General features: G+C 41.2%; 2 protein-coding genes across 2 annotated transcripts in view; one reads left to right on the forward strand and one right to left on the reverse strand.

Moving 5' to 3' along the window:
• Window positions 1-1,542: 1,542 nt before the first annotated feature.
• LOC139393012 (kelch-like protein 42) lies at window positions 1,543-6,652 on the reverse strand. Its single transcript, XM_071141329.1, has 3 exons — window positions 5,413-6,652; window positions 5,067-5,260; window positions 1,543-4,880 (listed from the first exon to the last, which is right to left on the reverse strand). The coding sequence occupies exons 1-3, from the start codon at window positions 6,174-6,176 to the stop codon at window positions 4,429-4,431; spliced, it is 1,410 nt and encodes a 469-aa protein (XP_070997430.1). The 5' UTR covers window positions 6,177-6,652; the 3' UTR covers window positions 1,543-4,428.
• A 6,369-nt stretch (window positions 6,653-13,021) lies between these two features.
• LOC139393011 (endosome/lysosome-associated apoptosis and autophagy regulator family member 2-like) overlaps window positions 13,022-13,444 on the forward strand; it is a 14,520-nt gene continuing 14,097 nt past the window's right edge. The window contains exon 1 of the mRNA XM_071141328.1: window positions 13,022-13,306. Coding sequence (XP_070997429.1) covers window positions 13,202-13,306 — 105 coding nt within the window. The 5' untranslated portion in view covers window positions 13,022-13,201. The remainder of the gene's footprint in view (window positions 13,307-13,444) is intronic.

Genomic DNA, 13,444 nt, shown 5'->3' on the forward strand with positions numbered 1-13,444 from the left:
ACCCACATGTTCTTGGTTAATGCCCCGTAGTGGGGGACACACACTTTGAAGTAGAAAAGCACCCTAGCTGCCTTCTTATTACCTCCCTACCCTCCACACACAGAGCTGGAATACCTTTCTGCCCTGGCTGACGTACAGAACATGCTGAGTCATGCTGCTATAGAACATCAGAGATGATCACATCAGACGCTTACTACCTGAATAAATACATAAAGATCAGATTCTCTCCCCTTGAATTTATTTGAGCCTTTCCCCTGAATGTCCTTCAGCCGTGCACCGAGCCACATCTAAAGCACATCAGAGATGTAACATGTTATAATGCCGTCAACCAATAGAGATTCTAACTCCTGTACAGTAGTAGTTCTATGTGACGGATAACACATTGAGGGATCCACTCTGTCAGCTATATGTGTATTTAGCTGAGTTCTAACCAGTTGTCATTTGGTTGCCCTGGGTTTTCAGTGGTTCCGGCACCTATGCTATGGTTGTGTCTGTGATTGGTGTCTGTGATTGGTGTCTGTGATTAGTGTGTGTGTGATTGGTGTGGTTGCCCCAGCATTGATCTCCACTCAATCAAGCTCCATGAATAAATGAACAGGCTCCAGCATGAGATTCACAAACCCCTTCAGTTCAGACCCCCCTCATTTATATAAGTATAACCTCATGTATATATAATTATCAAAAGGGAAAAAAATCAATCCCTCAATGAGCATCAGTGTAATAGAACCTATTAAAATGGTAATATATATTTTGCAACTCATTGCTTTTGACCTTGGGCTAAGCAGGTTAAGTCATAAACAACATTTCTCTGGTGCTGCAACAATGCATGTAGCCTAACGCAACACGTGTACATTTACTCATGCCTCTCATGTTTCATCTACTCAACATTTACATGTCAAACAGAGTATAATGTCCTTAAAATGTCTCCGTGCACAGAATATTGTTTTCACACATGCAATTAACCTGTTTACCGGTGTTTATTTATGGGACTGTTGGACTTCCCAAGGTGATTGATTGGAAATGGACTGTATTGAAAATCTAAATACTCAGACAGGGATATACTGCCACCTTCTGGTGATATTTTTATTTGACCCTGGTGGATTGTTACATGGGTTTTTTGTCGAAGATGTGCACGCTCACACGGCAATTTGCATAGCTGACATTAAAAGGTTGTATTTTTACCTTGGCACCAGTCTGTGTTTGCTCTCTTGCCAACTCCTTACGGAATTATCTACAATGCCAAAAAGCATAAACAAATCTGAGACCAGGCTAGTTTTGTTTATGTAGTTTAAGAGAAATGTAATCTAAATCGGTGTGTTTGGTGGGGGTTGCAAAATGCTTTTAGCATTGATTTGCAGCTGTGTAGAATAGTAAACATAGTTGCCCAAATGTTGTAGATTCAAATCTCAAAGGAAGCAGACAAATTCCAGACGTTTTAATGGCCACTATTTTAGAATTCTACTAATGTGCAGGGCCATTCCAATAGAATTCAGAATGATTTCCAAATGATTGTTTCCATAGAGACATTACAAACCAAGTGTATAAAAAATATTGTTTTAATTCAAATAAGCAAAGTGTTGATTCACTGCAAGACATGGAGGTGGTTCAGCCCTATGCAGAGAAATATCTTATGAAGCTGACATTCTACGCAGAAGACGATCCTGCCTTCAATTTAGGTAAATATAGTTTTTTTGTATGTAAATTGTGAAATAGCCACCAATTTATTTATTTTTTGTCAGAGTTATTTCAAACTATTTCATAGTTCCGTTCTTTGTTTCATGATTGGGCAGATTTCATGAAGGAAGCATACTCCAACTCAACATACACAGTGACAGTGCGACTGACCAATACAGAGGAGAAGCCTCTGACACAGCAGAACCTGCAGTGTGTGGCCCTCAGCATCCCGGACCTCCACTACCGTCTCACAGGCCATCCTTATGCCCTGGGTCTCCTCCACCTTGCCTACCTCCAGACAGACCCTCTACCCCTGGACTATAGCCCTCCAGCTAGACCAACCCTGGATCCCAGAAAGCAGACATGGGACAGAGTCTCTCTGGAACATTCCACTATTCCCCTGACCAATGTGTCTCTTCCTGAGGGCCAGTTCCATGGCTCTCAAGGGGATAGCGAGAGCAGCAGTATCACTGACTGGTTCCTCTGTGACGGGTCCTTTGTGCCAGACTTCCCAGGGAAGGAGTGGACCTCTGTGAACTATGGAGGCCTAGAGTTTATAAGGGCTTTCTCCCCAATCAGACAGACTGATGATGCAGCTGATATACTGGGAAGGTGTAATATCACCGATTACACTGCTTACGAGCAGTTTGTCTTCTCTGTCGATGTGGACATCCTCAAGGCAAAAGATCCTTCAGGAACAGAGGAATCTAGTCCTGCCTCCAAAATGTTAGAAGAGAATAGTTTAGAAAGAGAGGAAGCTAGTCCCGCTTCCAAAAGGGAAGAGGGGAATAGTTTTGTAAAAGAGGTCACTCGTTTTGATGACAAATGGGACAAGGGGAATAGTTTAGAGAGAATGCCAGTTCCACCTACACATGGGAAGAGATGAATAATTTAGACAGAGAGGAAACTAGTTCCACCAACGAATGGGAAGAGCAGAATAGTTCAGGAAGAGAGGACCCTAGTCCCACCTACAAAAGAAAAGACAGCAATAGTTCAGGAAGAGGCCACTAGTTTTGCCTACAAATGTGAAGAGAGGAATAATTTAGGAATAGAGGATGCTAGTTCCGCTCACAAAGGGAAAGAGGGGAATCATTTCAGGAGAAAGGCTGTTAGTTCCCCCTACATAAAAAAAGAGAGGACAAAGTACCTGGATGTACAGAAGCAAGGACTAAACCGAAGACAGGGATGAAAGATAACTAAATTATCATTAAGGCCTTAATATGGCCAGACTATGAAAGTTTAGATGTGATTCAAAGTATTTTATGTAGCTTCACTTACAGATGAAAAGGCAGCCTCCTACTTCCAAAAAGGCATAATCACTGAATGCATGGTTTCAATGTTTATACAATTAAACAGAACGACACCTACTCCCTGAATATTTTCTTTAATCTTCTCAAAGTCCAAGGCATCTGTCAGAACAAAACCAGAGGTGACAAAATAATATACAGTACATTCATCAAACTCCAACACATCTTTAGAAGCCAAACGACGTAGTTGTATTATCAGCAGAAAGACTGTGTTCATACAAACCATCTCCACAGAAAAGGTTTGTAATCCCCTTTAATTAAAGGTAGACTCAGCAAAGTTACGTTGCAGAAAACAGCGCCGGAGATATTGAGATGAGCGACAGTCACACACAGTATCTGTGCACGGGTTCGCGTCACCCTGTTCACAGCGTGGTAGCCAGGGCACCAAAATAGCTGAGAAGTCGAGCCTCACGCTCCTACACTTCTTAGTTGTGGAAATTGAACCAATATGTTGTTAAGTTTTCTGCTTCATATCACGGAGTCTACATTTGAACCAAAACTACATTCTCATTGTCTTTCATCAATTTGTCCTTAACGTACCCTAATGAAAGCTCTTTCCTGATAATTCAACAGGGAAATGTGAGAAAAAAAACACAGTTTTGGTTGGTCACTTACAATTCAACTCTTGTTCATCTGTACAAAATCCCCCCAGGTGAGGGAGAAGGCACATTCCTTATCCATTTCATTGAACTGTACTGCTACTGAGCTTAGCATTTGTTTTCTGAACAATGTTCATAAGTTAAATCAAGTCAATGAATTACTCAATTTCATCCATTCATGATTCTACCATTTTTCTTCACACAGAAGAGTTCAAATATTTGTTTAGTTACAGTATTAATTGTGGTCCGGCATCAACTTAGCATTTTATTTCAGTTCTTCAATCTCCCATTGCAAAACCGGCAGTGTAAAACCAAAGCCACTTCTTGGCTACAAACTTTCTTCAATATCCAATATGACATGTATTAAATCTATTAGTAATTTGCATTAGCGTTTAAGGTTTGTAGTGAACACTAAAATGAAGATTTTTGCAAATCAATATATTTTTTTTAAGTGCAGTGTAAACAATAGGGAATGTTCTATATGATTCAAGTCTACTTCTGATCAAAGAATCCGAAAATGGATCTCGATAGTGGCCCAATGCTGCTATGCTAACATAGACATTAACACGCAACGCGTGACTGTTGCTTTGCCTGTGCTTGTAGCTACTTTAAGGTTGAAATAATGTAACAAGTCTGTGTCTTTCTATATTTTGCCCCACCAACAGGGATGTGGCCACGCTGTGTCCTACTGCAGCCATCTACAGCTCTACCGTTACCACTTCTCTCCATGGGAGCTATGTAGCCGCAGCACGCACAAACAAGCCTCTTGTGGCATATGATGTAGTCTCTGGACTGTACGACCACTGCCATCAACTAAACATCCTTACATTCCATTCCATCCGCAACGCTCACAGAACGTTGGGCAGATAGAGGGAGCAGAGTAGCATATTCTGGCCCAGTGCGGGGAAGCGTCTGAAGGCCTCCCAGGCGTCTGAGAAGATGTTGTACTTGAGGAAGACGCGGTGCTCCAGGCTGGTGGGCAGGCTGACGTCGCGCGACATAATATAGACCCCGTCGTTGTGCAGTGTACACGTGAGATTCAGGCCCGACTTGGAGGTGTTGTCCTTCAGGTGGAGCCACTCCCCGGTGGTCACGTTGTAAGACTGCACCGTCAGCATGTCCTCTGTCTGGCTGGCCCGCCGCCCCGGACCCGGCTCCAGCTCGTGGGTGTACCCCCCCACCAGGTAGATGGTATCTTCCACCGAGAGCATCTGCTGCTTACGCACGTGGGCCGAGCAGGAGCGGAACACTGTCCAACTGTCAGAGGTGGGGCAGTAGCGGAGTACGCTGGTATTCCTGTCTAATAGATACACAGAGAAAAAACAAACAGCATTTGTTAAACTAATTTAAGAACCAGTTGATATTTTGTCAAATGAACAAGCACTATTTGTGTAGCCTACAGTTCTTTATGTCTACTGTGTGTATACATTGGACATTTTAGAAAATGTTCTCACTTCTGCTGGGAATGAAAATCACCCCCACTAACCTCTTGCAGTATATCCTCCCATGACGTAGATCATGCCCTGGCACTCGCAGGCAGAGAACTCTGCCAGGGGGTCGGGTAGTGACGACACACAGGTCCACCAGTCCTGCTCAGGGCTGTAGCACTCCACAGTGCCCTGACACTGGCCTCCCACTGCATACAGCTTCCCTCGTACAGCCAACAGCTTGAAGTTGGACCTGACCGGAGGAGAGACGGATATACAACAACATTACAGGACGGAGACATACTGTAGCCCATGTAGTTTGCTGGCTCAGCATCAAAACAGATTGAAGATCAAGACATCGACAGACTGCATAGAGATCTATTCATATAGCTGACCTGTACTGACCTCTTCTGGTTCAGGGGGGCTACCTGGTTCCATTCATTTCTACAGGGGTTGTAACAGTGTGCCGCTGAGATCTCCTGGCTGGTCATTCTGTACCCACCAACAATGAACAGGTAGTTGTCCAACACGGCTGAGCCGTAGCCTCTCACATTGACCATGTCAGAGGGCAGGTTGTTAGCGAGCGGCTTCCAACGCTGCTCTACTTCCCCATATCTCAGCATTGACCAGGGCTCGTCCTGGTCTGGTAGGTCCAGAGCCAGACAGGTGAAGAGTCCGATAGCCACCAGAGTGGCCGTGCCTTTCATACGCATCTCTCTAACCTGGTTGCGCAGGGCAGCAGGTAAGTCGCTGAACTCTGGTCTCCGCAGCATCGGGTGGTAGTGACAGCTCATATATCTGAGACAAGCGTTGTGTAGATCATGAGTTCCATATACCTCAGATAGGCTGTATAGTTCCACACAATTCTCTTGTCGAATTTCAGACGAAAGGAGTTTTAGGATAGAGGTGACTTGCAAAAAAGATGCAGTCTCAATCAGGTCTTCCAGGGTCTCGTTGACTACTTTCACTTTGGAGGTGTTGATAAACTCCAGGACCAGCTCGAGCCCTGGCACACTCAGCCCCTGCAGTTGCACTGAATCCTCTCTGGACTCGCGCATCCCAGAGCTGTACAGTGCACGGAAGTAGTCGCTTTTTTCTATCAACTTGCCTTTGTTGACGCTGTACGTTTTGTCATCCATGACAATTACGATTATTTGTTCGGATGACATGTTTAGTGGTTGGGTTAGCTTGATAATGTTGTCAAGTGATCTGTTTTGTTGACTGTCCTCTTCCGGCCTCGATCTGTTAATGACTGCCTGTCCGTTTACATTTCTCAGGCGCAGGGGTGGTCTGCAACTCTAGTCGCACCGCAGTCACCAGGCCTATATATGGTAATATTCAGCCCATACGTCTGGATGATGCCTGGATCATTTCAACTCAGCTGTGAGTGTGCTAGCTAGCTAGCAAGAGTGACTTGGAAATCTAGCTAGCCTCTTTATCTTTCAAAAACAGCGGGTATTATCTCGACGTACATTTAAAGAAGATGTTTTGCTGGACCATGTGGTCATTTTTAAGATGTATATACTGGATAACACACTTTATTTGCATTGTCGAGATAATCTGCAGAAAGCTGCAGTTGGTTTTTGAGGAGAAATTGGCCAGCATATTTCCTGTTTTGATCCTGTGGGTTGCGTCACTTGCTTGCGCAACCGGAAACCACCGTTTTCTTCTTCGTGTAAAGACAATGCCATGCAGATTGGTACAAGATGTGTTGCTGCCACCAGCTGGCTTGGGGTATACTCTACCTGCACTCGACAGGTGCAAGCCACCCGTAGTGCATGTTCCTATATTTTGCTTCACCAACTTTTCATGGAACCAGGTACATTAAAACCAACCGTTTCCAACTATCAACAACATAAACTTGCAATGAAGTAAGACCGTGTATAGGGCGGCAGGTAGTGGTTAGAGCGTTGGACTAGTAACCGGAAGGTTGCAAGATCGAATCCCCGAGCTGACAAGGTAAAAATCTGTTGTTCTGCCCCTGAACAAGGCAGTTAACCCACTGTATCTAGGCCATCATTGTAAATAAGAATTTGTTCTTAACTGACTTGCCTAGTTAAATAAAATAAATAAAATATAGCCTCTGTGGCACCTGACACACACCTCATCTAGCCTACAACCTCAGGCTGAGCCTACCCAACAGGGACATGTTTATTGGGGGTTGATGTAGGATACAGTATTTTACTGTTAACATAATGGCTATATGGACTGGAGGCAAGCATTGTGCATTACTGCCACCCAGTGATGAAATATGTAACTGTTTTGCACATCACTGAGTAGGCCTTTTGGAGTACCAATGATATATATTTGAATCTCAATTTAACAGTAGAGTAGTAGGAAGCTGAATCTGATACTTATGTATCAAAAAACACTCATCGAGGGAGGACAAGTCTAGATAATGGCTGATAGCTCTCTTCAAGAATGCAGATGTGTAGGGGCAGGCAACGCCATGTATAGGGGCAGGCAACGTGTGTGTGTGTGTGTGTGTGTGTGTGTGTGTGTGTGTGTGTGTGTGTGTGTGTGTGTGTGTGTGTGTGTGTGTGTGTGTGTGTGTGTGTGTTGGTAGGAGGGGGGATGGGTGGTGACACGACACTATGGCAGACCCCACTACTTAGACTGGGACTAACAGCAGATATTCACCCCTGCAACGGGTCTACTCTATATGGGACCTATGAGCTGGACTGTCAGGTGTCCATACGTTGTGGACACTGCCCCAGAACTGTGGTTTGCTGCACCTCTACAGACAACCATCTGGCACCTCCTTCTCATGTACCAAAGCAGATAAATTGTATTCCTATGCATACATGTTTCCAGGGTGAGGGTATATTACTGGTAACTTTAAACTACCAGAATTTTGGTAACTTTCAAGGATTTTATGTAATTTACCAAAGGACATCTAGTGGCCCTTTTGGGTACTTCAGATTATCACAGGCATCAAATTAAATCAAGACCTCTGTGTGGCCTAATCACATGTAAAATATATAAAATAATAAAATAAGAGCATTTTTTACCATAAACTTAGTCAATACCATTGCTCTTTATATAAGGGTTTCAGCACAAAATATGCTTTATATATTTTTTTTTACACACTTTCATTTATTTTACTATGTCAATATATCTGTGCTGTTAGTGTTTTGCCAACAAACTGGTGGCAATTGTGAAAAAAATCATAGTTGAAAGAGTTGCAGAGTTAATCAAAAATGATGCCTAGTATTTCCCCAGTCATTTTGTATTCTACTTCATTGATGTCTCATCTTGCATCTGGCACAACTCCTGTTGAGAATCAGGCCTACAACTGGTTTAGTGTGGTTGTTAGCTGACAAGTCAGCAGCTCAGTATCTTCCTGGTGCTTCATTTAAAGTGGTGTGCGGTGCCAGGGTCTGCTGCTTGACCCAATGCTTGACCCATCTGTCTGCCTATTCAGACTCCCCATTTTGACCAACATTCACCCCATTCCATGTTTCTGGACTGCTGTAAGATGTTTTAATTTTCGCCTAATCATTTATGGAAATAAACGGTAATATATTTTAACAGTGACCACTATTGGTAATAGGTCTACACAGATGGTGGACCTAATAACAAAACAAATTGTTCTTGCTGTCAATTAGACCGAGGTGAAGTTGGTTTTATATTCGCACATTCAGACTTTTCATTAGACATTCAAGAGACATTCAACAGACATTAGTCAAAATTCATTTAAAATTGTAAAAATCAATAACTAATTCATCGATTGTCACAGAAACATACAAAAATATATGGTTTATTCTATAAATGCCTAGCAAACTTTTACAATATTTGTTTTGAATAAAAATTCCAGTTTTGATTTGATGGAAACACATAAAATCTTTCAAATACAATTTAAAGCGGTATAAATCAATAACTAAATCACCGTTTGTCACAGAAACATCAAACTAGATATGATTTATTCTATAAATATCTAGCATACTTTTACAACTTTTGTTTGGAGTAAAAATTCCAGTTTTGATTTGATAGAGGGCATGTAGTCTGTCTTGAGGGCGTGTGGTAAAAGTTCTAACGAGTCTGATACCCTATTAGAAGGGGCCTGGCGTAAAATTCTGCATCTTCAGTCATATTAAATTAGATTACAGGAAAAAACAATGGGATGAACGGGTCAGGTCTGACTAACAAAGAAGACAGGTGGATGGATCAAGAGGACCAAGACAACCAAGAGGATCAACATGGGCATCTCCACAGTGGAGATAAGGAAAACTAAGAGTGACCCATAACACACACTACCGTTCAAATGTTTGGGGTCACTTAATAATGTAATTGTTTTTGAAAGAAAAGCTATTTTTTTGTACATTTAAAATAACACAAAATTGATCAGAAATACAGTGTAGACTTTGTTAATGTTGTAAATAACTATTATAGCTGGAAACTGCAGATTTTTATGGAACGTCTACATAGGCGTACAGAAGTCCATTATCAGCAACCATCACTCCTGTGTCCCAATGGCACATTGTGTTAGCTAATCCAAGTTTATAATTTTAAAAGGCTAATTGATCATTAGAAAACCCTTTTGCAATTATGTTAGCACAGCTGAAAACTGTTCTTCTGATTAAAGAAGCAATAAAACTGGCCTTCTTTAGACTAGTTGAGTATCTGGAGCATCAGCATTTGTGAGTTCGATTACAGGCTCAAAATGGCCAGAAACAAATAACTTTCTTCTGAAACTCGTCAGTCTATTCTTGTTCTGAGAAATAAAGGCTATTCCATGAGTGAAATTGCCAAGAAACTGAAGATCTCGTACACTGCTGTGTACTACTACCTTCACAGAACAGCGCAAACTGGCTCTAACCAAGAAAGGTCTTCTCTCTACTACCGCATGGAAAGCGGTGCCGGAGTGCCAAGTCTAGGACAAAAAGGCTTCTCAACAGTTTTTATACCCAAGCCATAAGACTCCTGAACACTATTTGCATTGTGTGCCCACCCCTCAACACCTCTTTTACGCTGCTGCTACTCTCTGTTTATCTTATATGCATAGTCACTTTAACTATACATTCATGTACATACTACCTAAATGGCCAGACCAACCAGTGCTCCCGCACATTGGCTAACCGGGCTATCTGCATTGTGTCCCACCACCCGCCAACCCCTCTTTTTACGCTTCTGCTACTCTCTGTTCATCATATATGCATACTCACTTTAACGATACCTACATGTACATACTACCTTAATAAGCCTGACTAACAGGTGTCTGTATATAGCCTTGCTACTCTTTTTTCAAATGTCTTTTTACTGTTGTTTTATTTCTTTACTTACCTACACACACACACACACACACACATACCTTTTTTCCTGCACCATTGGTTAGAGCCTGTAAGTAAGCTTTTCAATGTAAGGTTGTACTCGGCGCACGTGACAAAACTTTTTTGAAAAATCTTATAGATTTTATGTATTTCTATCAAGTCAAAAATAGCATTTTTTCCTCAAAACCATGGTGTATACCTCTGGCCCTTCTTTGGACACCTCCAGACAAGCTTCAATGCCATACAACTCTCTTTCCGTGGCCTCCAACTGCACTTAAATGCAAGTAAAAATAAATGCATGCTCTTCAACCGATCGCTACCAGCACCTGCCCGCCCGTCCAGCATCACTGCTCTGGACGGTTCTGGCAGTTTATCAAATACTTGTTCTCCCAACTGTATGTGGACATCTACAAATACCTAGGTGTCTGGTAAGACTGTAAACTCTCCTTCCAGACTCACATTAAGCATCTCCAATCCAAAATTAAATCTAGAATCGACTTTCTATTTTGCAATAAAGCATCCTTCACTCATGCTGCCAAACATACCCTCGTAAAACTGACTATCCTACCGATCCTTGACTTCGGCGATGTCATTTACAAAATAGCCTCCAACACTCTACTCAGCAAATTGGATACAGTCTATCACAGTGCCATCCGTTTGGTCACCAAAGCCCCATATACTACCCACCACTGCGACCTGTAGGCTCTCGTTGGCTGGCCCTCGCTTCATATTTGTCGCCAAACCCACTGGCTCCAGGTCGTCTATAAGTCTTTGCTAGGTAAAGCCCCGCCTTATCTCAGCTCACTGGTCACCATTGCAGCATCTACTTGTAGCATGCGCTCCAGCAGGTATATCTCACTGGTCACCTCCAAAGCCAATTCCTCCTTTGGCCGCCTCTCCTTCCAGTTCTCTGCTGCCAATGACTGGAACGAATTGCAAAAATCACTGAAGACTCATATCTCCCTCACTAACTTTAAGCACCAGCTGTCAGAACAGCTCACAGATCACTGCACCTGTACATAGTCCATCTGTAAATAGCCCATCCAACTACCTCATTCCCAAACTGTTATTATTATTTTTTGCTCCTTTGCCCCCCAGTATCTCTACTTGCACATTCATCTTCTGCACATCTATCACTCCAGTCTCTATCACTCAGGTGTTAAATTGCTAAATTGTAATTATTTTGCCACTATGGTCTATTTATTGCCTTACCTCCTTTATCTTACCTAATTTGCACACACTGTGTATAGACTTTTTTCTATTGTGTTGTTGACTGTATGTTTTGTTTATTCCTTGTGTAACTCTGTGTTGTTGTTTGTGTCACACTGCTTTGCTTTATCTTGGCCAGGTCGCAAAAGTAAATGAGAACTTGTTCTCAACTAGCCTACCTTGTTAAATAAAGGTGAAATAAAAAAAACAAAGGTTGTAAAAGTATGCTAGACATACATAGAATAAATCATTCTGAGTTAGATTTTTCTGTCATAATCAGTGAAAACGTTATTGATTTGTACTGCTTTAAATGACATTTAAAATGACATGTTTACTCAAAATAAAAGGTTGTAAAAGTATGCTAGACATTTATAGAAGAAATCATACCTAGTTTGATGTTTCTGTGACAAACAGAGAACTAGTTATTGATTTGTACCGCCTTAAATGGCATTTTATAGATTTAATGTATTTCTATGAAATCAAAACTGGATTTTTTTTCCTAAAAACAAAGATTGTAAAAGTATGCTAGACATTTATAGAATAAATCATACCTAGTTTGATGATTCTGTGACAAACTGTGAATTAGTTATTGATATATATTGGTTTAAAAGGCATTTTATAGAAGTTATGTGTTTCTATCAAATCAAAACTGGATTTTTTTTCTCAAAGCAAAGGTTGTGAAAGTATGCTAGACATTTATAGAATAAATCATACCTAGTTTGATGATTCTGTAATAATCATTGAAAACGTTATTGATATATATTGGTTTAAAGGGCATTTTATAGAAGTTATGTGTTTCTATCAAATCAAAACTGGATTTTTTTCTCAAAGCAAAGGTTGTGAAAGTATACTAGACATTTACAGAATAAATCAAACCTAGTTTGATGATTCTGTGACAAACTGTGAATTAGTTATTGATTTATACCACTTTAAATGTCATTTTATAGATTTGATGAATATCTATGAAATTAAAACTGGAATTTGTCCTAAAAACAAAGGTTGTAAAAGTATGCTAGACATTTATAGAATAAATCATACCTAGCCTGAAGATTCTGTCATAATCAGTGAAAATGTTATGGATTTATATAGGTCTAAAAGTCCTTTTTATTGATGTTATGTATTTCTATCAAATCAGAACTGGAATGTTTACTCAAAGCAAAGGTTGTAAAATTATACTAGACACTTATAGAATAAATCAAACCTAGTTTGATGACTTTGTGGCAAACGGTGAATTAGTTATTGATTTTTACCGCTTTAAGTTGCATGTTGTAGATTTTATGTATTTCTATAAAATCAAAAATGGAATATGTATTCAAAACAAAGGTTGTAAAAGCATGCTGGACATTTATAGAATAAATCACATCTAGTTTGATGATTCTTTGACAAACGGTTAATTATTGATTTTTAAATTTGTAAATTGATTTTGGTGAATATCTGGTGATTGTCTGGTGAATGTCCGGTTGTGTGAATATAAAACCAACTTTACCTCGGTGTCAATTGGCTGTTTTAAGATAACGCAAAGCCCGTGCTTTAGCAGAGTGACGTCGGCCGCGTGCCTCTGACAGGATGGATCTTGAGCGCAGAGTAGCCGAGTGGGTGGAGAGAACCGCGCGCATGCATAAAGACGGAGCACCATAACCAAAATCCCTCACTGTCATTCATGCGTTTGGTCTTCAACCGAATCCTTTCACGGACTGTCTTTACACAAAACGAGGATGAGGGAAGAGTCACGCGGGTTCTGTTTTCTTAATTGTTTTTTATTCATCATCAGCGCCCGGCAATGGGTGTCCGCGAGCAGGAACCTGCGCCCGTGCAATGAGGTAAGAGCGCGCAGCTCGACATGTTCGGCAGAGGCTGTCACACTGTTATTTATAACACTGTTTTAAACTACATTAAATAAGCAAGCCATGACATTGCCACCAAGTGCGCTGAACGCACAATGTGTAATAATCTTATAC

The sequence above is a fragment of the Oncorhynchus clarkii genome, chromosome 33 (genome assembly GCF_045791955.1).
Source record: "Oncorhynchus clarkii lewisi isolate Uvic-CL-2024 chromosome 33, UVic_Ocla_1.0, whole genome shotgun sequence".
Taxonomy (NCBI): Eukaryota; Metazoa; Chordata; class Actinopteri; order Salmoniformes; family Salmonidae; genus Oncorhynchus; species Oncorhynchus clarkii.